Source organism: Pseudorasbora parva, chromosome 11, assembly GCF_024679245.1.
Source record: "Pseudorasbora parva isolate DD20220531a chromosome 11, ASM2467924v1, whole genome shotgun sequence".
Classification (NCBI taxonomy): Eukaryota; Metazoa; Chordata; class Actinopteri; order Cypriniformes; family Gobionidae; genus Pseudorasbora; species Pseudorasbora parva.
The window spans coordinates 45203731-45229026 of record NC_090182.1 but is presented as its reverse complement, the minus strand read 5'-3'; the positions used below and the strand labels follow the sequence as shown (position 1 = coordinate 45229026).

Genomic DNA, 25296 nt, shown 5'->3' with positions numbered 1-25296 from the left:
ATTTTTTGTATGCCAAAAATATTCAAAAGAACGGCATTTATTTGAAACAATCTTACTGACCCAAAACTTTTAAATGGTAGAGTACACACAAAATGAATAATTCTAGTGTATTTAAGCATGTTTACAGATGCATAATATTCATTTTCCAAAACCATTTAGATGTCATCCTGCTAAAAATATTGAAATCTGTCCATGAATCAAAACTCTTTCAGATCTTGATTTCAACCAAGAAAGGCAAGACAAAGAAAAAGAAAGTCATTCAGCTTCAGCATTAACCATTATTATTTCTGAACATTCAAAATGCACGTACACTCAGTGTCTGAGCAGAGTTTGGTAACACAGACCAGAAGATGCTTTGGCAAGAGAAGCTCCTGACTACACCTGAAGCATGTCAGTTATGTATTTGCTGTGATAAATGACACCTTTGAAAACATAAATGCTAGTCTAAAACATGAGTGTGACTGGTATGAATTACTGCCAAACTCTCACAGTCCACTCCATTCACTGCAAGGTAAGTGTACAGCTCACTCTGAGAGCGTTTAAGCATATGGCTACTTGGGAGTTTAACACCGTTCTGACTTGCAAGCACTGCTGTTAAAGCCTGGCTGTGCATACACGCACACTCATACAAAGATAAAGAGTCTATAATGTCTCAGCATTTCTTCTTCTTCCTCCTCTCTAAGCATGTATCCAGGTCTGTGCTTTTCCTCAGGGGTCACTGGGCTCCACGTCGGGCTGCTGGGAGGAGGGAGGAGGCGTGTCCGAAGAGGAGGGGGCGGAGTCACCTGAGCCATACGTGTTTTGCAGAGAGCGGGACACGTAATTCCAGTATTCCCTTCTAATGGTGTCCTTCTCTTCAGCCAGCAACTTACAAAGCTAAAACACACAAACAGGTGTGAGTAGCACAAAATCAAGGCTCTTCATCATTGACGGAGACAGCAGAGAAGCATCTGGACACTATGCAGGCTGGAAAAACACAATTGTGACGAGAAGATCAAAACATATGGATTTTAAAACCACATGACATTGAATTCAGAGTGTGTAAAACAACAGGGGAGAAGAAGTCTAAATGCAGCTCTGACATTTTCCCATGTAACGAGCGCCTGCTTACAGCGGTGAGACCGCTGGCTCTCTTCTGAGCTGCAGTAAAAGCCAGCTCAGACCTTATGAAAGGAAATCTGCTAGTTACGCTCATCAATATTCTGCACTTCGCAGTCTCACGGAAAAGGTCAGCAGTCGGAGTTCTCCATCTCGACCTGATGAGGAATTCTCCAGAAACATGAGCAGAATCCTTTCTAAAAACCTTTCAAGAATTTGGACGCTTCCACTACAGAATCACTCAGAACCATTCTAGAACTGTTGTGACATTTCCACAGTTAAAACCCTCCAAACTACTGTAAACGTTTTACAGTAGAAAACATCACAAATAAGTCCTAGAATATTTCTGATAGTTTCCACAGTAGAACCAATTTTAGAACTATTCTAAGGGTTCTAAGGAAACCATCACATCACAAATAGTCTTGACCTGCGTGAGGGTTCAACATATGAGCCATTCTAGAACGGTTCTGAGTTCTACTGTAGAAACTATTAGCAATATTCTAGGACAGTGAGGTTTTCACAGTAGAACATCTCAGAAACATTTTAGAACTCTTCTGAGGGTTCTGTAGTAAAAACAATAATACATATTCCATAAAAAATGTTAGGGTTCCACTATAGAATTATTCTGAGTGTTCCACTGTAGAAAGCATCACAAATATTCTATAACTGAGGATTCCATAGATGAACCCCTCATAACCCCTCTAGAACTGCTGTGAGGGTTCTACTGTAGAAACCATTACAAATATTCTAGAACTGCTTTGAGGTTTCCACAGTAGAACCCATCAGAACCAATTTTAGAACTATTCTAAGGGTTCTAAGGAAACCATCACATCACAAATATTCTTGACCTGTGTGAGGGTTTCAGAAAAGACCCATTCTAGAATGGCTCAGAGTTCCTAGAAACAAGCAGAAATATTCTAGAACCATGAGGTTTCCACAGTAGAACCTCTCAGGATTTTCAATGTAGAAACTAATCGCAAATATTCTATATCTACTGTATGTGAGAGTTCCACTATAGAAAGTGCCACAGATGTTTATAAATGAGGGTTCCACAGATGAACCTCTCTAGAATTGTAGTGAAAGTTCCAATATAGAATGCCTCAGAACCATTCTAGAAGAGTTCTGAGAGTTCCACAGTAGAAACAATCACAAATATTCTAGAACTGTTATGATGGATCAACTGTAGAATCCATTAGAAAAATAATAGTTCTAAGGTGAAAACCTCACACAGTCCTAGTCCTTTCTGTTAGTTTTCACAGTGGAACCAATCAATTTTTATTATTCTAAGGGTTCCATTGTAGAAATATTCTAGAACCATTTGAGGGTTGCAACAAATAATGATTTAGAACAATTCTAGAGAACCACAATGAATGCTCTCTTTATCCACTCCTCAACTGAAATAAATAAATAAAATTAATTCTAGAATCGTGAGGACTCAGCTATGCAATTCACTGAATACCATCCACTCCACGTTACTATAGTAGTTAATTTTTTTGTCTTGACATAAAAGAACTACTCATTTCATATCCGTGGACATTTTTCCTCCGTACGCTTTCATATTCCTCATCTCATATGCTTGTGAGTCTGACTCCAGCTGAAAAGTTTTTTTCAAAACACATCTGCACATGGCCTCAATTTCAAAAACATAAAATCATTTTCAACTCCATCATCATTGCGGCTCAGGATGAGAAACCCACAGCAAAGAAATCTCATTAACCTCAACATCCGCACGTTTGCAGAGGAAAACACAAGGCCTGTCACGGAGAAATCCTCAGGAGACGAATAATACTTTCTCTGTTCCGATTTGCCTGCCTTAGTGGTTACAGACGAGCTCTTTGTTGTACGGAGGCAGCCATGTAATGTTTTATAAGCATTTAGTTTGATATGGAACCATAGATCAATAATTAATTAACATCTATTAAAGTTGTGTCGAGTTAATATTTAAAGACTTTCAGCTAAAGACAGAATTCAACAAGTCTCTGGACGTGGATAATGTCTGTTGTTTTGTACGAACCACCAAATTGTGAAATATTCAACAGATTCTATAAAATATAGATATCTGTGAGTGAAACTACAAGAGATGAAAATTAGTCTACTCCTACAGATAAAACCATGTATTCTTTAAGAAAACGTTTTCATGTGAAATGGGCTAATGAAATATTTATGATAAAATAATTATGTACGTTTTGCAACAGAAGGTTTGCATCAATGATACGATTTGGTGAATATTCAACGATTTAAAACAATAAAAATGGCGCCATTTACTGTCACCTCCTGAGACCCTGAAAAGAAAATAATTTTTCATGTACTTATATTGCTTAGAGCAGAGGTCTTGCTTAGGGATGCACGATATTATCGGCACGACATCGGAATCGTCCGATAAACGCTTAAAATATAAAAATCGGCATCGGCCGATATGAAAACATTATGCCGATATGCCTTGCCGATATGATAACGTGTTGATATGCGCCTGCAATAACTCACGTGTGCAAGGAGTGCTACAGCGATAAGACCATGTCAGCACTGCGGTCATTCTTCAAGTGAAAACAAGAAAATACATTGCATGTACAGTGATTTTATATTGACTGTTTTTAAATGCTGCCTTGAATTTCTGAATGCACGAACAGAAGGACGTGACCGTCAGCAGCAGATTTGCCACGTTTTCACAACAAAACTAGCCCAAAACAAGCCCAATCGCGTCTCCCCACTCTCTAGCGCGTGCGGCAGCCTCCACAGCAGCAGAAGCTCCTCCAGGTCCTAGTGCCCTCCAGCTAGACTGCTATATATTTATACATGTAGTGGGGGCGCTGTTGTTACAGTAATACAATGAAAAGTAGAATACACAAATAAATTGAAGTTACTTCTTGTTCTGAATAAACAAATCAGTAATGATGTCATAAATCACAAGCATGACACTTGTAAATCAAATACTTTTATATAAAGTGTATTAATCTGTAATAAAAATTTACAAAATGGATGATGAAAAATAATCCAAGGAGCTCTACAATAATTGTAGAATTAAAAGACAGCATCAATGGACGTCATGCCACCCACACTTCATGTGCACAAACGTTAAATCCAAAAATACAATATTTAGGTTACAGCTGCATCTGGGGTGAAAAATTACTGACTTTATTATTGTTATTTTCAGAGCTTTTAATATACTCTTATCATAAAAAGAACTTTATTAACATTTATTTATCTTCAACTAGAATCCTTTTAGTAAGGATACCTCAGAAATCTGAAACCAGAATGAAAAAAAATAGTTTTTGCTCAAAATGGTGTTGTTTCCAAACAAAGGACATATATCGGCATCGGTATCGGCATCGGCCAAAATGAGCTGAAAAATATCGGCATATCGGCAAAAATCCAATATCGTGCATCCCTAGTCTTGCTCTAACCCTGCTTCTGGAGACCCAATGTCCTGCAAAGTTTATTTCCAACCTGCTTCAGAACACCTGCCTGTGTGTTTTCAACAAGTGATCCTGAAACTTCACCTCTCTTTAACTAGGGCTATCGCTTAACTCTGCAGGACAGTGGCCATTTCTCAATACCAAGTATAGTAGTTCCAACTTGCCAAGTTCGACAAAGGAGAACGAATTCCTGATGAGGGCAGGACACAGGTCTGGTATTCTGCTAATGGAGCTCAGCGTTCTTGATAGCGTCACTCAGTTCACTCTCACTCCAGTTATCTCTATATGTAGCTATATTTTAGGGTACAATATAACAAAATATGTCATAAAACACCAGTCTCTGTCTCTTTTTTTCATTAAAAAAAAATCTTAAACTTTAATAGCCACAAAAATGTGGTTCACAAAAATACCTTGATTATCTTCAATGCATGTATAACAAAAATATAAAACAACCCTGCCTCTTTTTTTTTTTAGTCTTTAAAAAAAAAAATCAAGAACATAAGTTCAGGCAATAAGTGTACATTTTAATTATCACTGACTGTATTAAAGGTCCCGTTCTTCGCGTGTTTTCGAAGCTTTGATTATGTTTGAAGTGTGCAATATAACATGAGTTCATGTTTCGCGTGTAAAAAAAACAGTATTTTTCACACAGTTGACTTGATGATTTCCTTGTTCTATGAAGTCCCTACTTCAGAAACACGTAACGAGTTCTGATTGGGCCAGCGCGTCCCGTGTTGTGATTGGACAGCAGCTTAGCGCACTTTGCCCGGAAAGGTCCCGCCTCTTACCATAACGGGGAGATGCAAGCGCTGAATGCGCGCTCTTCTCCACGTGAGAGAGCAACGAGACCACGCCCCCTATTTTCCGTGTTCTTGCGTACTCACACAATTTACTTATCTGTACAGCGCTGTTTCCTCTGTACTAAAAACGGCCTTTAATAAATAAACCGCAATTTTAAACTTTAAACAAGTACATTCTCGCCTGAAAAAAGTCTTATAGCTACAATTCGTCACACATTAACAGTAGTATTTTTAAATTATGCAGGGTTTCTCATCCGCTATTGATGCTTGATGGTTGATGCTAGATGCATTCTGGGATACCTCAACTATGCTATGAAAGATATAACGCTATGAACTGATATACCATTATATTTTATGCAATATGTGGGTAAAATGGCTATTAGTGAGGTTTTTCCCATTCAATACAAATGTATCTAAACACTGGATCTTATTTGCATACTAATGACTTCTCGGGGCAATATGCAATGAAAAAAATGTGTAATAATGGGAGTAATAATTGGCAAAAATTTCTTAATATCTAATCTTTTTATAGGACCATTTAATATGTAATTTCTTCCTCTCATAATGCCTGATAAACAAGCTTAAATCCTGGTGTCCTCTATAGTGGACCTGTGAAATTAATGCCCTGTTTTGTAACAGAAAGTCATATTTTGATTAGGAACCCAATAACATTTTCCTGAGATGGTGATTTATGACAAACTATTTGGAAATTAACCAGATTTAAATGATAAATTACAAAATAGTCATCATTTTTAAAGATCAAGTAGATGGTGTTGTCATGAGGAACCTCCAAACATATTCTGAATATGCATTCATTAACACAGTTGGCCCATGACCGTATACAAGAGAGGAGGAGGAAAGACGAGCATTTTGATCAGTGCTTGATGCTTGCTTTGTTTCCCAAAGAGCACCTGAGCTCTTAAGTCAAAAAATTGAGGAGCTCATATAGATTATTTAGGGTGCAACTAACTATTTCTATATTAATATATTTAAAACGCACATATAAAACACTTGGTAACAGATTACATGGTAAGTAACTAGTGTTTATTTAGTATCACTTAGAGATACTTTATAGTTTTTGTTAATATTATTAATTCAATTTTATTCTGCTTTCATTTTAGTTTTTGTAATTCTGTTGTTTTGTCTTTTTTTTTTAAATCTCTGTAAAGTTGTTATTCATTTTTCTTTTAGTTTTAGTTTGGTCAGGTTAATGAAACTTAATAAAAAGAAGAACATTTATTATCAGATAACATTTATATATTTAATAATATGCATCAAATAATGTTCTAAGTCTTTCTTTCCTGTGACGGGGTGTCCCAGACAATAGTTTACTTTAAATTAAATGCTAATTAAAATTACATACAGTTTGTGTAACCAAATAATAACCAGGGAGGAAATCGGACACACGGCGTGACTTTTATTTAATAAACAAGCCTGAAATGTTTCGGGACTCTTATTTTGAAATACCTATGCTTTATTAATGCCTTTTAACAACTGTACAACATGACAATATAAACGCAATAAAAAAAATGGTCCTAATTGAGCCACATTAGATCATAAGCTATCGCTTGCCATAAATGTGTGCTATTCACGGATTGTGAGCCTGTCGAACGCACAGCAACACATTCAGGATTTGAAATGAAGCGCTCACATTTATTGAAAAAAATCACAGTCTTTTGAAGTTTCATAATCACATTAGGCTGTGATTTATGTTTTTCCATTCTCAAAATATAATATGCTTAAAATTACCATTAAGTTATGTTATACCATTTATGTACTGAAGACTTAAGATCTTATATTTAAAAAAACTAATCAGCAGGAATTGTTTATTCTCAAACGTGCTCCAAAATCAATTTTACAGTTCGCACATGTCTATTTTTAGTGGCAAATGCGAGTGAAAAGCTCACGCTGTCGAGCGCGGTTGATCATTGTCTGCCGTAAAGTCTGTATAATGGCTCGTTTTCTGTGTGTGAAGTCATGGCTCACCTCTAATGCCTTGTTGAGCGTCTGTCGCTGGTCATGGCTGGAGTTGTTGGTCTCCAGAGCGTCTTCATAGAGGTCCACCAGGAAGGCGGTGAGATATGGAGAACTGCACGAGTCCTGAAGCTCGCTCACCTGCTCCAGCAGACCAGGATATGAGGATAGACCTCTATCCTGCAGGATTCTGAGTCACACAACCGACACATAAACCATGACCCCCCAAGATAGACACGGTGCAAATCTAAATATATATGCAATGTTTAAAGTCATGCAAAAAAATGTGTTTATTTATTTCAACGTATGAGCAACAGTAATAGTGATGCTTGCCATGGCAAACACTATTACTGATCCATGTTGTTTTTGTGCATATATATATTTTTAGACTCTTCAGTGCAAACTGCACATCTTCTGTTAGCGGTAAGCATCTGCCATCTGCTGGATGTATGTTTGAATGAGAGATCAGATGACTTCACAGACTGTTTACATCTGTTTGCAACACTCACCCTTTTAAATAGTTCCAAGCACTCTCGTTGTGAGGAGCTTTCTTTATTTGTTTCAGTGTGTACCTAAAGAGAGAGAAAGAGACATTGCATGGTTTTAATTGGCCATTTATACCAGTAACAGTCTTTACAAGTGCATTCTGCAGAAATTGTTACTTTAAAAGCAGGTGGAATCAAATAAACATTCACATGTTGCCGTTTTTGTTTAGAGACTAGGCACACTAGCATGTTCTTCAAACAAAAACTCTAATGATCCATTTTATATTGTTTTTTTTATACACCTGTGTAGTCTTTTTAATATGCTTTAAGACAAACCATGAGCAGATTCCGGTCAACACAACTGCTGAGTATTCTCTCTTTAAAACTGCAGTTACTCAAAGACAGCCTCAAAAGCACGGTTTGAAATCGACGGTGTCATCTTGTGAGTGACTAATCACCTCAACATGTGGGCGGCTTTAGCATAGGATGTAGTCACAGTTTTTATTTTAAGGCATGGACAAATTTTCTGCAGGCTCTAGATAAAGACCTAAGAGAAGAGATGAAGTATCTCCATCATAGAAGATCAGCCCAAGAACTACCAAGTTTGGTAAGTCCACCTCAGCCTGCAAATGATTTTGAGCTTTGGGCAATTTTTTCATATTCACAGACACTTCTATATCACCAGAGGCGTTCTCAGGTACTGAAATTTGGTATCACACGACTCACTCATTAGGACTAATCAGCACCTACAGGTGGTTTATCAATAAATTTGTACTATCATTTAATATTTCTCTACTGCACATTTTTATTTATTTATTTATTATTTATTTTTAATATTATTTATGTCACTGTAAATGCATTCATCCAACCTCTGAGCAGCATTAAACTGTGTAAATACATCTAGATGCAGCTTGCAGTGCAAAGATGGCTTTTGTTAATACTAATTTGGATTTGACTGAAGTTATTGATGTAGTTTAATCTATTGCTTTGTTAATTATATTAATAATTAAATTAATGGAATTTTGAAAAATATTTAATAGGGTTAGAAAAACTTGTAGTGGAAGAGTGGAAGACAAGGACGTTAAACGCCTCAAGGGCGCCACTCGAAAAAGTTTGGGAACCACTCGAGTAAGCTTCTTATATTTTATTGAAGCTTTTATAATAATAATGTTAATATACAGAGAGGAAAATAAGTATTTGAACACCCTGCTATTTTGCAAGTTCTTCCACTTGGAAATCATCGAGTGGTCTGAAATTGTCGCCGTAGGTGCATGTCCACTGTGAGAGACATAATCTAAAAAAAAAAATCTTTTTTTTTTTTTTACTATTTATTTGTATGATACAGCTGCAAATAAGTATTTGAACACCTGAGAAAAATCTGACAATCAGTGTTAATATTTGGTACAGTAGCCTTTGTTTGCAATTACAGAGGTCAAATGTTTCCTGTAGTTTTTCACCAGGTTTGCACTGCAGGAGGGATTTTCTCCCTCCACACAGATCTTCTCTAGATCAGACAGGTTCCTGGACTGTCGCTGAGAAACACAGAGTTTAAGCTCCCTCCAAAGATTCTCTATTGGGTTTAGGTCTGGAGACTGGCTAGGACACGCCAGAACCTTGATAGGCTTCTTACAGAGCCACTCCTTGGTTATCCTGGCTGCTTCAGGTCATTGTCATGTTGGAAGACCCAGCTTCGACCCATCTTCAATGCTATAACTGAGGGAAGGAGGTTGCTCCCCAAAATCTTGCCATACATGGCCCCGGTCATCCTCTCCTTAATACAGTGCAGTCCCCCTGTCCCATGTGCAGAAAAACACCCCCAAAGCATGACGCTACCACCCCCATGCTTCACAGTAGGGATGGTGTTCTGGGGATGGTACTCATCATTCTTCTTCTTCCAAACATGTTTAGTGGAATTATGACCAAAAAGTTCTATTTTGGTCTCATCTGACCACATGACTTTCTCCCATGACTCCTCTGGATCATCCAAATGGTCATTGGCAAACTTAAGACGTGCCTGGACATGTGCTGGTCTAAGCAGGGGAACCTTCCATGCATGATTTCAAACCATGACGTCTTAGTGTTTTACCAACAGTAACCTTGGAAACGGTGGTCCCAGCTCTTTTCAGGTCATTGACCAGCTCCTCCTGTGTAGTTCTGGGCTGATTTCTCACCTTTCTTAGGATCATTGAGACCCCACGAGGTGAGATCTTGCATGGAGCCCCAGTCCGAGGCAGATTGACAGTCATGTTTAGCTTCTTCCATTTTCTAATGATTGCTCCAACAGTGGACCTTTTTTCACCAAGCTGCTTGGCAATTTCCCTGTAGCCCTTTTCAGCCTTGTGGAGGTGTACAATTTTGTCTCTTGTCTTTGGACTAGACATGTGCCGATTTTCGATAATGCGATTTATCACGATAATGAATATGCACAATATTGTTATCGTGGGCACTTTAAAATATCGTAGATAATAATTTATTAACAATTTATAATTTTTTTATAATGCACTCAAGAATACTTTGCCCATCAACCGTATAAATGCTCAACACCGCTGTATTCTGCGTCAAAGGGACGCGCTCAGATATAAACAAGCCCAACGTGCGTTTGCACATGACTGAACCGGTGAAGGAGACGCGCTGCTGAAGTGCCGCTCAGTGACAGCAGAGGGCGCTGATGAACTGCAGAAGGCAGCCGGTTACCCCGGAAACCAGCAAACAAACAAAAACCACGTGTAGTTTTTAAAACAGCCATTCGTTTTTGTAATCTCAATGTTGTTCATCACAGCACCAAATACTTAATACTTAAAGACTTAATAGGCTATTTATTTTCAAATGTAAACATTTTTATGTTTTAATCTGGACTACAACATACCCTAATAATTAGAACTGTTCTAATTATTTGTTATTGTTCAGTATAACTTTGAGATACGACTTCATTAGTTAACATGTTAATTCATTATTATCCAAACTGACAATTTTTTATGGACCTAAGATAAAACTAACAATGATCAGTATTTCTTAACTAACATTAACAAAAACATTATACTTTCTGTACCAAATGTAGCTGTTGCTCAATCTTAGTTAATGCATAAACTAATGAGACCTTATTGTAATTTGTAAGCCTACCTGTTGTTCTTTATAGCCTAATTCTTTTGCACTTTAATCTGTTTGAAAATTGTACTTTTACAGCTCTGAAAAAAATCAAGAGACCACTTAACATTGATTTCTCAAGAGGGGTCTCTTAATTTTTTTTCCAGAGCTGTATATATTTTTGGTGCATTGTTGTATTTAAATATTCCGTTATTTTTGTTCTTACAAAAATAGTTCTTAAAGCTGTTATGCTATGGCAACACTTTTTTTTGCAACTTATTTCAATACCGTGATAATATCGTATATCGTGATAAAACTTCATCAATTAATCGCAACATGAAAAATTGATATCGGCACATGCCTACTTTGGACAGCTCTTTGGTCTTGGCCATGTTAGTAGTTGGGTTCTTACTGATTGTATGGGGTGGACAGGTATCTTTATGCAGCTAACGACCTCAAACAGGTGCATCTAATTTAGGATAATAAATGAAGTGGAGGTGGAGATTTTAATGGCAGACTAAAAGGTCTCTGAGGGTCAGAATTCTAGCTGATAGACAGGTGTTCAAATACTTAATTTTCTTTACTGTATATTTTTATGACAAGTTTCTACTCATTTGTTTTTTAAATATAAACATTAAAATGGTGGTTGTCATAAAAAAAATTATTTATTCAAACATACATTAAATATCTTTCAACATACCTTCTGATGTTCATTCATGTTTATTTTGTGCTGTAACTAGTAGTAAAGCGGAAGAGAAGATTGGTTCACGAGCCGCTTTGCTTGATCTGAGGCACATTAAAGAGCCACAAAATGGTATTTATTGAATTTTATAATGCAAATGAGCTAAGTAATTACAAAGCAAATTTTAAAGCTTTTAACATTTAAACCAAGCTTACTGCAAAATTGTTCATTCATCAACTGAAAACAGCATAGGCTGAAAGATCGACTCTTGGGGTTTTAGAATCAATATCATGAGAATATGTTAAACACAACGCTAGTATATATCGAAGAAATGTACATAGATTTCCTTTTGAACTAAGGACAAAACAAAAAGTTTAAACTTTTCTTTACTGAACGTTTTTCAGAAGTTTTAAAAATTTTCTGAAAACTTGAGAACTAAACTGAAAATGAATTATGATCATTGGTATTTTTGCACAACATTTTTAATATTTTATCTTTGAGCAAAAAGGCTCGGTCTGGTTGTGTCAATGAATAAGACTCACTGGACTTCTCTGTCGAGGATGGCCGGGTCGGAGTAACCGCTGGTGTGACTGATGACGAAGTGTCTCTGATTCCAGGCGGAGTTATTCCTCACGTCCTCCTCTAACAACTCCTCCACATACTCCAGCTCTCCATCCCACAGCTTATACTCCTGACACACAGAGACACACCATGAACATGCAGATCAGCAAACACTTTACAGGCCACATTGAGGCTGTGAATCAGTACCTGGATGACCCACTGTCTGTGCTGCCACGCGTGGTAGTTCTTGGCATCTTGACTGAGAATTTCTGCTACAAACTGCAGCTCATCCGACGGGTCATTCAGCCACTCCACCACCATCCGCCTGTGATGCCTGATAATGTGCACAAATTGTTTACTAAACAATAATTATTCTCCATTGTTGCAGCTCATCTCTTCCCAGTCTGTCAGTAATGCTCTGTTTAGTTCCTGTCTCTATGAAACCCCTCCATCTGAAAAGCACACTGTGCTCTGATTGACCGGCTGGAGCAGTGTGTTGTGATTGTTCAAGTGGGGAACCCCCCCAAGTAGGGGTGCACTACAGGTTTTGGTGCCAAACTCTGTATTTTCCACATTACCGATTCACATTAATTCAATGGGTACCAAATTTCAGTCCCTGAGAACGCATCTGGTGACATAGAATAGTGTCTGTGAATATTAAATAATTGCCCAAAGCTCAAAATCATTTGCAGGCTGAGGTTTACTTACCAAACTTGGTAGTTCTTGGGCTGATCTTCTATGATGGCCGTGATGTACTTCATCTCTTCTCTCAGGTCTTTATCTAGAGCCTGCAGTAAAACTCTTCTGTAGTGCCTACAGACATCAAAACATACTTTAATGCAGGACACAAGTGTCTTGCACTTGCTTTGTAGCTTTTTGCAGAACAAAAATGCTAATGTTTAACTATGCAATCCAGTGCAGACTTTGGAATAGTGTAGATTACAATAATTTTAAGGAGCAAGGATGCATTAAACTGATAAGCCACAGTAAAAGTGAGAGTTAAAGACATCTACATTGTTGTAAACGATTTCTATTTCAAATAGATGCTGTTCTTTTAAAGGATCATGTAACACTGAAGACTGGAGTAGTGATGTTAATTCAGCTTTGATTACAGGAATAAATGCGACCAATCACGGAAAGTAGGGACACAAGTCGGTTTTATAATATTTGGAGAAGTTGTGGCCATCTGAATGTAGGCATTTAAAAAATGTTTAAAAGGGGGAAAACGGACCCTAAAGATTATGCAGTTCTCACCTGTTCTCACCTGCTGGGAGTGACAGTCGGCAAACTTTGACAACCTGACAAAATGATGAACTTTGATATTTATGGAAACTCACCCCATAAGAAACAGAAAAGTATTATTTTCATATCTCGTTGCCTCCAATGAAATAAGTCATTCAGGCACACTTTCTATTTGTCAGTGAGTGCTTGTTCATAAGCATCCGGCTTGTCTTACTTCAAAACATTTTCGGTGTAACGGCCACGGTTCAGCTTGGCTGCGATAATTTTTGCGGCGTCCATCTTTATTGAATTTTGATATCAGCTAGAGCCGGCCAGAGCACTGCATAATAAGTTGCCACGCTTCCCTGGGAGGGCGGGTACAATAACAAAAGCTGGCTTATCCAGTAGCGAAATACACACAGACAATGACACGCCCCTACTGCATGCGAGAATCTCCGAAAAACAAGCCGATTTCAACCTCAAAATGTACACTTTTAAATCACCAATACTGCCATCTCAAACACGGAGAGGCTTCTTCGTGATCTCAACTAACAGATTCTGCAAAAAAAAGCAAAAATCACCAATTAAAAAAAAAAAAAAAACGCTTCCTTCTCATTTCACTCGAAAGTAGTTACACTTTACTGTATGTTCACAGAAAACAGCCGTTTTAAATTGTATTTGTAACTAATTGCACTATATATTTTTTTTCAAAATGGAGCTTTGGTGAACGGAGGAAACTTCTTTCAAAATCCTAGCGTGTTAGGTTTGCCATTAAAAGTGCATTGGGCTGTAACATTCACGTTGATGTGTTGATTTAAACATCATTTCTCTCACCATACTGTGTAATTGGCGGCGTTGAGTTCGATGGCTTCAGCGGTCAGTGCAAACGCTCGGTCACTCTTCTCATCGTTCTTCAGGAGCGCTCTGAACATGTCAAACACGTCTGTGACTGCAGATGACATGACACACGTTTAACATCTGCCTTAAACAAACAACTATCTTACAGTGAGCTAGTCACTATCACAAAATAAACCCTGACACTATGATCGGGTTGCACTGAATTGGTTTATTTTGTGGTTAAAAGAGCAGTTGTCGGTTCGAGCTAGATGGAAAAGGACACTTTACATTTCTCTGAATAAGCGATCTTCACCACAGGGTTTGGTCCATCATCTTGAGGAACAGGTTCGAGATCGGCCCAATCTTTTCTGTCCCTAAATGAACCAAACAAGCACAGTGTGTGACAGTTCAAGACATCATTAAATAAACCACTTTAGAATTAATATCTTATCTTCACCTCCCTCTTCATATCTTCTCTTCCTACATTTGTTCTTGTTTGAGAAGCGTTTCACTCGGATATACGGCACACTAGACAAGAAAAGACTAGAGCAACTTCCGGTTCACTGGAACTTTAAGGCTCGTTTAGTCTAACCTATTTATTCTAATTAAGTTCATATTAAAATTTCACGATTCTCTTTGCAAGTTTTATTCATTATTGGGCAGAAATTAAGAGAAGTGAACATCAGATGACAGAGTCAACAGAATGAATCAAAGAAAACATTTAATTTTAAATCCCTTCATTCTTATAGACTTCTGACAGTTGTGTTGTATTCAGTTCATTTGAATCAATCAGTAAATGGGCAAAGTGACAGGTTCACATCAGACAAGATTCGGCATTTAACAAGGCTCAAATTTATGGATTAATCTTGTGTGACTCAGAATCACTGAGGAGAAAATGCCTTCAGAAAAACACAAAAAAGTGATTTCCTGAATCACTCAGGAAAATTTGAAATTAATAATAATAACTATCCAAAAGTCTCCTTTAGATTTAATAGATCCTGCTCATTCGGATCAAATGAACCATTCTGACGTGTTGACTCGGTTCAAGTGACTGAATCACTCTGAAGTGACATTAGAACACATTTTTAAAGGGGTTAACACAGAATAACACTATTTACATAAACTTGCTTAGGTGTTTTGGTACAACTTTAACTCAGATATTTTATGCTCTCTTGATTCAGTTCATTTGAATCGCTCATATACATAATTAATACATAACTGAAGTAACGATTATATTGCTTCTATGCAACAATAATTGTAACTATGCGGTGGCGTCCAATTACAATAAAGAGGCAAATAACTACATTAAAAATCTAATTGAATTGATTAGACGCACACTCATTCAGTTATCGTGCTAAGCTAGCTGCTAAGCTCACCTGTAGAAGATATAACCTCCTTTAACAGGCTCCTCATACTCCATCTCCGCATCCTCTAAAGCGTTCTCCTCTTCTACTCCGTCCTCCTCCAAATTCTCCTCCACGGAGTTGGACATTTCTTCAACAGAAGACATTGCAGAAACTGCACTTTGCTAACTGTGCAGATGGAGCTGACAGATGCGTGAAGGCAGAGACACACCTGATGTACACGCTTTCAAAATAAAAGTCCGATCTACACATCCATTCAAAATAAAAGCCTGTTCTACACGCTTTCAAAATTAAAGTCTGAACTAGAGCACTTTCCAAATAAAAGTGAGCTAGAACGCTTTAAAAAAAAACACACACAAAAAAACCAATGATCTACATGCATTCAAAATAAAAGCCTTCTCTACACAAAATTAACGCCTTATCTACACGCTTTCAAAATAAAAGTCTGAGCTAAAACGCTTTTAAAATAAAGTCTGAACTAGGACACTTTAAAAATTAAAGCCTGATATACACGCTTTCCAAAGAAAAGCCTGATGTACACGCATTCAAAATGAAAGCCTAATCTACACGCTTTCAAAATCATATTTGTGATATAAAAGTCAAAATTACAATTTAGAATGTCACCTTTTTAATCTCAGAATTTTGATTTATGACTAGATTTAGAATATATAAACATCTACTATACATCAATCAGACATGTATTGTATATGTATACTGTATTGTAATCAAACAAACTTGTATTGGGCCCCCTTTTGCTCCCACCAAGATGGCAGCAAATCCTTTCAGCCCTGTAAGTTGCGAGGAGGGGCCTCCATGGATTGCACTTGTTTGTTAACATGCATATTCAGTAGGACTCATAAGTGCTTCAAAATAATTCTAATAGTAATACTTTTGTTATATTTGAATGCAATTTAAAACATGTTTTATACATAGGTATAGAGATATTCTGTAGTAAAATATATAAATGCAGCAACGAAACAATTTGGGATGTTTTTATTTTTTATTACTTAATGGAATTCATTGATACATTAGTTTTTACGAACAGAAACTATCAAAAACAGTTAAACATACAAAATACATATTTATATAAAGACTAAAGATATTTTTCTGATCACGAGCACCAGTCAGGGCCTTTTAACAGGAAGAGCCATTGTTTGAGAATGTTCTATCAATGTTCTCTAGGGCTGAAGAATTACTGTTTGCCATTGCCGTTGATGGGAAGTTTCTTGAAGTCGTCGCACTCCAGCAGGGCTTTGACTTTGGGACGGGCAGCAAGCTTATCCACAAAACTCTTGAGTGCCGGAAGGGAGTCCAGACAGGTGGGAGAAAGCACTTTAAGATTCAGCAGAAGGTCAAACAGGTTGTAGTCGGCAAATGAGATCTGTGAGGAGAAATGAAACATGGCTGGTGGTCAGAACTGAACAAAGGACTTTATTACATCGGTTAGCATTTCTGCTGGATCTCACCTGATCACCGACTAGGAACCCAGATTTGTTTTTGGCCAGAACGGATTCAAATGGTTTGAGATGGTTGGGCAGATCTTTGATGAATGCTTCTTTACCAGTTTCCTACAGATGGGGGAAAAATTTATACATACATGCATATATATACATATATTTGTATATATACACACATACATGTTTTGGGCAAATAAAAAAATAAATACAGTAGCCCTTTGAGCTATTTTAGAGCAAATGCATGCAAAATATCAAGTGTATTGCTGACAAAACCTTGATATTTATTATGCGTTTGCTCTGAATGGCTCAAAGACCGTTGTTTTTTTATTTACAGCACTCACATATTCCTGGTAGATCAGCTTAATGTATTTCAGGCGCAGATCCTCGACTCCATCGTTCATCATGTCGATAAGAGAAGCCTCACAGTCGCTTTTTCCATATGCAGCTGAATGTGTAAAACGATAAATTATGAAAGGTCTGTTCATACAGTAGAACGCATTATGCAATAAAGAGTTCAAACACTAGCATGCAAAACGGTTGGCACATGCTATCAAGATATCATCTCTGGAATTCATGCATAAAAAGTGTGTGACGAGACACTTATCTCAGAGACGAGATGCAACAGGGCTCACAAAAACAAGAGATGATTTTTACATAGTATTTTAAAGAAATCCTCAATGATGAAATGCATGCTTAGAAAAAATGTTTGCAGGTGCATTTGAAAGGTTTTAACTCATCATCTTGTAATGAATGTCATTTCAGTTTTACTTTCTGAGAATTAATAATCATATGCAGTAAAAGACAACAATACTCAAGCCCTGTAAAAGGTTTAGCACAAACTCAACGGACTGGCTTCTCTCCTGTGTGAGTCTCTTCAGACCTTAGTACACATGAGCTTATTTTGACCTCCTAACTGAACTCAAATAATGGGAGTTCTCTGAGTGCAAACAATAACCAAAGTACTCAATAGTCAAAGAGTAAATAGAGACATTTTCTCTTCAGAAATGATAGAGCTATGAGATGGTTACAACTAGATAGCTTTCATATTGGGAGATATTCGCAAAGCTCATGTACCTTGATGAAAATCGCAACTGAAGCGAGCTCGCGCTTACTTTTGCTCTTAATTTCATGAACGTGCGTACTCTGTGACTAGTGGTGCTGAAAGCCCATTTTAAAATATACTAATATTTTGACGCTTCTGTTGTGCAACGAATACTCCGCCACGGTCCGGTCAGTCTTCTCGTCACATGATCAGTGCCTAGCACTATGTACAACTCGAACAGCTCGTATTTTGGGATAAAGTACTCATTCACATATAAAGCAGTAACCATCCTCAGATGGTCATATTATAAAACAAAGGGTTATTCAGCCAAAATGGAAAAGGATCCCATCATTTACAAACACAATCGGAGTTATATTAAAAAAAAATATCCTGGCTCTTCCAAGCTTTATAATGGGAGTGAATGGTACCTTAGATTTTGAAGCCCAAAAAAGGATAGATGTTTTTCTCACTCAAAAGCATGGCTTTACTTCAAGGGCCTTTGTTAACCCCTGGAGCCGTATAGATTACTTTTATGATGGATGGATGCACTTTTTTGGACTTCAAAATCGATGGTACTATTTGCTCCCATTATAAAGCTTGGAAGAAAGAGCCAGGACATTTTAATATAACTAGCAGTGCTTGGCTGAAAGAAGAAAGGAATATACACCTATGATGACTTGAGGATGAGTAAATTATGGGATTATTTTCATTTTTGGGTGAACGAACCCTTTAAGTTAGCTTGATTTGAGTCCTCTCATTTAAGCCGGATGCACATTGTGTGATTTTGGCCACGATTTGGCCGTATGAGACGATCCAAAAAGATTCCTCTGATCCTAGGCTAAAGTCTGATGTCTTTGATCCTTAGTTTGACATGTTCACCGGCAGCCGATCAATGACGGCTGCGATCAAATTTGACCTTAGACGAAATTCTGGCAGTGTCAGAATATTTGGAACACAGTCCTGCAGTGTGACTTCTCCTAGGATGACCGTCATATTGTCTTCAGTTTTCAAGACAAACCATGACCAAAATTAGCTCTAGATGATGTCTTTGTAGCGTCATTTCAGTCTTGTGTGTAACGCAGCTCACCGCCACCGAACACGTCATTCACTCATGACTCATGATATAAAACTCCGGACAAGTTCTTCCATGCATCCGTTTTAATGCAACTTGACTATCGTACAGTCTGATTACCGGTAATGACAACTGAGATCTTACAGTGTGGTTCATGATCATACAGTCACTATATAGGATCATAAAGGACTTCAATAAAATTGCAGTGTGCACCTGGCTTTCCTCGCTCTCATGTTGTTCCAAACCTGTATTCATTTCAATCTTGTGCAAAATAAAAGATTTTAAAGAACGTTTGTAATCAATCGGTTTCTGGTCCTCAGTGACTTCTCTAGGATTTGTGCCTATAATATGGAAGTCAATGGGGACCGGCAACCCTTTAATTACAAACATTCTGCTTTTGTGTTCAACAGAAGAAAGAGACCTTTTTGCTATTTTTTTTTTTTTTTTTTACCATGTTTGCGACCCAAATGCCTCAACATGGCATTGGACTGATACAGGACCAGGTCACCATCCTGGAATTTAGGCAACTGTCCAAAGACCTAAAACAGATCAAATAATATCAATAATATGCAGACCAAGGAATTCTGTTCAAGCTACATTAAACCATGCTGAAAGCTGAAAATGAAGAAACTCACGCAGCTGGCTTTTATTTCACCCTTCATCCAGTCGTCAAAGGTCACCAGGTTCTCCTTCAGCTGCTGCCCATTGTCTGCCAGCATAATCTTCAAGGCTCCACATCTGCCTGTAAGGGGCACATGACACGGGGTCAGGGGGTGTTCCTGTAGCAACAGCATTCTTCAATCCTCTTAGTGTGTAATCACATGCATCAAAGTACATAGCTAGACATATGATTACTCAATGCAAACATTTTAGACTTTTACAGACAACAATTTCACATTCAATAATCAATGATTGCAATGTTGCAATTTGCCAATTTAGAAGCAGTGCATGTGGGCTGAAGTTCACAGCCATTCATTCCTCCTTCCCAATCTAGGGCAAATGCCTTCAGACCAGTGTCTGATTGGACAACCGAGGGCTGGCTCAGAGAACATGGAGGAAGCCAAAGGTTATCAGTGGAGCGAAGAATAATCTCTGAACAAAGAGTTCATTCGTGCAGTTGTGCATCATCTAGTAGCCTAAATAATAAGCTATATTATGATATGCATGCAAATGTAATCAATTACTAAAATATAAGAGTTCTTTAATAGTTGCTTATGGCCTACAACTTGCAATGGAGCTGCAAACAAAAGTGCACTATAACACTGAACCACATCACAGAACTTTTCCAGACTTCTCTGAAGGGTTAGACACACATCATGTGATAAGATTATAAAACAGCCTTTCATACAAACCTTTGACCGCAAAGTATGTGAGTGTGTAGGGAGGCACTGCAAAAAACGAAGAAAGTAAAACAGTCAAGAGAGGAAATTACATAACATGAAAATCAACCTAAAAGGAAGCAATCATATGAGATCTAGAACAGCGATTTGTAAAGATTTGCACACAATTCACTTATTTGTTTACAGAATTGCATACTACCATACTGTTCTGAATATAGACAGGGTTTTTATTCTTAGAAATGCATCTGAACAAAGGTCTAAACTGTTACATATCAAGAATACACACAAGAGGGAGCACAAACTACGAGTAAAACAAGCGTCTCTCCCAGGACTGATAAACCCAGCGGAGTCAAACAATACTCATTAAGTAGCCAAGAAATATGGTGTCAGGTGATGGCAAGCCCACAAAAACTGACAAGCAAGTGTGTCAGTACACAGCTAAAAAATGAACAAAACATAGCTAAAATCAGCCTAAGGAAAAAAAAACAAAAAACATCATGTATCCTATCTAGATGCCGACTAAACAGTTTTTTATTTGCGATACAGCATCTCTCGGAGTAGTCTCGTGTAGCCAGACAGACTAACAGCAGAAGGTCTGGGCCATTTCGCATGCATTAGTATCTGTTCTTGTGGACTTGAGAAACACTGCCCAAGTTCACATTTAGCCAAGTACAGTTCAAATCCCCGGATGGGTCCTTGATCTGTGTGGTGACTTGCAGACTGGAGACAGATAGGCATCCCAGAATGCATCTTGCACCAACCAGTACGCGTCAATAACAAATGAGAAAATACACATAATTTAAAAATACTACTGTTATTGTGTCACGAAAATGTAGTTGAGACTGACATGTAAAATGCATCATGTTTAAGGGGCATGAAAATGTAATTAACAGAGGAGCATAAATCTAAAATTTATTAATTCAAGAATGTTGTGCAAGTTCACTTAAATAATGGAGTCGTGAACTTCACACACTTTTGAAAATCTTTGAAATCGTCACACTTTTAGTTTATCCTAGCTGGTACTGACTGTCATGGTTGTAAACTCGACGGCATTCTTCTTTTTACGAGGGACTTTGGCAGCATTTGTTTCCAGGCGGAACAAAACACACGTCTCGCGGACATCCTGTAAGAATGCAACCAATCAGATGACGACTTCGAAACTCCTGAAGTGTTTCCAGAGAAGTGTGCCATATGCTTTAGACTTGTCTGAGGCCGACTACTCTCACTGTACATAAAAAAAGGTGAGCAATCCATCATAGTGAAATCTACTAAATGAGAAATTTAGGTTATTTTTATGGTACAGCTATGCCATAAATTGTTTATTTCTGGATGTTGTTGTTAGTACATTTTACCAGTATTTACTATAATATAAATACACTAACGAAATTGAAAAAAATATGCATTATTAAACTATTTTCAAATAATGTATTTTCTTATATTTGGTCTTCTATTCGGATCCATTCAGGGTTTTATATTCTGAACAATATGGTAGATCCAGTCGCCACACCGCCCATGGCTTTGGTCGACCATTGCGTAACACTTGCCTCCATTCACAAATGTTGTACAAATACGATAAAAAGTTATGCAAAGTCATGCAAAATGCTTGAAATGATAAGCACAGTAACCTATGCAGCTCAGTATGGATATGCTTGCATTACACAGAATCGATTAACGTTAGATCTATTTATATAGCTGCACATTATGTAACATCAGCTTGCATGCCTTCACGTGACATCGGATTCATCGTAAATACAAGTTTCCCAATTAAAACATTAGACATCAACGTCCTCTTTGGACAAAACCTGAAAGCGAGGAGCTCTCTTTATCACGAGTTCAGAAGAGGGAAGTACGGAGTCTCCGATAGCACATGAAGGCGCATATCTTTAGACACAGAGCTGACAGGGACGACGCCATAAATCTGTTGTCGAAGCAGTGCAATTATTTGCAAGCGGAGAAACGCATCCGACACTAATATGCATGCTCATACAGTAACTTTACGCACTTAACGTGCACGTGAACTGTAGTTAAGGTACTTACTCGTGCAGTATGATCGAGTGCTGTGTGAAGGCTGTGTGTGAGCTGCTCCTGAAGTGAAGTGAACACAGAAGTGCGCACAAGGCTCCTTTTATAAGCCTTCAATTTTTGATGAGTCACGCGCACGAGCCCTGTTAGCACGCAAGTGTGTTGTAGCTGCATTCATCATGACAACGCTAATAAAAGCGTAGCGGGCCATTCATCTTTTAGTACCTGTATAACTTTAAACAATGAACACGTTTGCTGTTAAAATAAGTATTTCAGCAGCTAGACTTTCAGAAATATGCGTGCTCTGGAAGCACCCGAGCATCTGAACTTTATTAAATAGCATAACGTTTTTTTTTGTTGATAATGCTTGAAGAAAGGGGTAGAAATAAAGTGAGGGATTAACAGCTTGCATGTTAGCTAAAATATTATTCGCCACACCTTGTATCATGTCTGTTACTCTTTGCATTTTACTCTAGTTTGTAATTGAATCCAGTATGGTTTGTCTTTATCATAGCCAAAAGGAAGCCGACATAGTTCAGGTCAGACAGGTTTATTGTCATTCTCACCCTTGCATTGGTCTGGTACAGAGATAAGTCTTAGACAGCTGCAGGGAAAGAGAGAAAGGAAATGAGAGAGACAGAGATTGTATTGCTTGCATTGAAGAGACTATCCGTGCTTCTGTTCACGACTGATCTCAGAGGAGCTTGTTACTCATTACACCTGAGTATCAGCTCTGGAGATTACTTTCTGGAACTAACCAGATGTAAACAAACCAGGGTTTGGCATTATAGAGTTTGAAGCAGTTCAGTCTGATGGGTCAACATATCTTTTGCAAGCAGGAAATATCAAATGTAATGTGCTATTTGTTAAAACGAGCTATCAACACAGATGCAAACTCCATTAATACAAGATTTGCATAGGTCCAATGAGAAAGTGTTTTGGGGAGGGGGTGTCAGGGTGACCTTTTTACTTTCTTTTCTCGTTTTGTGAAGTGGCATTACAAGGTAATAAAGAAATAGGGTTTAACATACGAGGCAGTGCATCCTATATTAATGCATTTGTAACCAGTGGGATTTTTAGTTTTGAGTGTTAATAAAGCTGATTTCCAACATCCATTTGATCTGGTTGTTGTCGACTTGTTTTTGTTTTGTTAATGTATTCAGCTCATATCTATTGAATCATTTTTTGTGTGTTTTATAAAGGTTTGTTTTGCCCTGCATAAAACACAAAAAACGTTTTACCTCTTTTAGAATTAGTTTTCAGGCAGATGTAAAGATACTTAATAGTGTCTAGAAATGAGCATGAAAGTAAATATGTAATCCAAAAATTTATTATAATAATAATAATACAAAAAAAAACTTGGGGAATGTTTTCTCTGTCCACGAATGTTCTCACCCTTTTTTTTTTTTACCCCTCACCCGTTTGCCTCCCTGTATCAATAATGAAATATTGCACTGCGTGAAATTACTTACCCATACTCATCATTATTGTTTAAACCATGTTCCTGGTAATCTTGAATCATTGAACATTTGTTTCTTCTTCCAGAGGCCGTTTGACTCAGATATACGGCACAATAGGAAAGAAAAGACCTAAACTTAATCTATGTACATTTATCTGTTACATATGACAGAAATGGGCTACTTGTCTGGATGCCTCCTGTCACCAGTCAGCCGTTGGGATTGTATTTGCTGTTATATCATAAGAACTGGCTCTTCCTGTTCAGTTCCATTGTGAAGGTGAATAATGTCAGGTATGTAAAAGTGCAGGATCACCATTATATATCAGGTTTAAAGGCTACAGTATAAATGTATAAAGCACACAATCTAAATGTGTACACACTGGTATTCAAATTATGTCACAATGTCACATGCCAGTGTAAAATGAAGATGGAATATTTCTGGATGTAGGCCTTGAAGTTAATCCATTTATGCCCTCAGAGTGGAGCTACAGCAGTGCAGATGAAAACAGACAGCATTAAATGTCACTTTAATATAGACACAAAATCCATTTGGGAAAGTGTGTGCATAAGTGTGGATTGGTGAGTTGCATGCACATAAAATCTTGAATTTGAACGTAAACCTTGTGTCTTAATATCAGTGTGTCGTCATGAGCCACAGGGCTCTTTGTGCATGTTTTTGTTGTTGTTGTTGTTGTTCTCATAGAATTGTTACCCATTCACATGATTGTATGACTGGCACACAGCAACGGTTGGAGTTAAAAATCTTATTTTTTAATTTGCGTTCTACTGAAGAAACAGACACACCTACATAATGCCCTCGGGGTAAGCAGATAAACATCACATTTTCATTTTTGGGTGAACTATCCCTTTAATATTTGGTGACATTTTTGACACAATACCCAATTAATTTTTGAATCGGCACAATAAATAAATAAAATAAGAAATAAGTTATTGATTCCATATGAAGCAGTAAGTTTTACATCCAATCCCAGTAATGATGTTCATAATTAAATCACTAACAATTTAGTAATATTTCAGCAATTGTGGTCTTGACCAGTCTTGAAACCAAATCCCCATGGACATCGCTGTTCCGGACTTGAGACGGACTTGATACTATAGCGTGTAATTTTCTCACCAAACCACTGCCACCTGTTCCTGCTTCTGCTTTTAGAGGGGAAAAAATGAAGAGAGTCAGGGAAGTGAAGCTGACAATACATTTTTTTTTTTTGTTTAAGTTGACATTTTGTGAGTTTACGGTTTTATTCAGTTTCCTTGACAAATACTAGAAGTAAATCTTAACAAACCCAGCACACTCTAGATACAGAGACGTATAGAGTGCTACATGGAGAATTAACTTACACCTATTTTAGTATTTTGGTCTATGG

The 25296-nt window shown here is 37.6% G+C and overlaps 2 protein-coding genes and 1 long non-coding RNA gene across 3 annotated transcripts; 1 reads left to right on the top strand and 2 right to left on the bottom strand.

Annotated features, from left to right (window-relative positions):
• Positions 1-264: 264 nt before the first annotated feature.
• Positions 265-15748, bottom strand: fnta (farnesyltransferase, CAAX box, subunit alpha). Its single transcript, XM_067458089.1, has 9 exons — positions 15532-15748; positions 14444-14529; positions 14153-14267; positions 12806-12910; positions 12305-12431; positions 12079-12227; positions 7795-7857; positions 7298-7475; positions 265-876 (listed from the first exon to the last, which is right to left on the bottom strand). Exons 1-9 carry the CDS (start codon positions 15663-15665, stop codon positions 709-711), a joined length of 1125 nt encoding a protein of 374 aa, XP_067314190.1. The 5' UTR covers positions 15666-15748; the 3' UTR covers positions 265-708.
• A 749-nt stretch (positions 15749-16497) lies between these two features.
• gstp1.2 (glutathione S-transferase pi 1.2) lies at positions 16498-22589 on the bottom strand. The gene is made up of 7 exons (XM_067458087.1): positions 22468-22589; positions 20443-20478; positions 19726-19832; positions 19542-19629; positions 17318-17421; positions 16986-17087; positions 16498-16900 (listed from the first exon to the last, which is right to left on the bottom strand). Coding segments are annotated over exons 1-7 (627 nt in total). The 5' UTR covers positions 22469-22589; the 3' UTR covers positions 16498-16711.
• Positions 20488-24523, top strand: LOC137093275 (uncharacterized). The gene is made up of 3 exons (XR_010908418.1): positions 20488-21671; positions 24083-24202; positions 24390-24523. It is a non-coding gene; the product is annotated as an uncharacterized lncRNA (long non-coding RNA).
• The last annotated feature ends 773 nt before the right edge of the window (positions 24524-25296 follow it).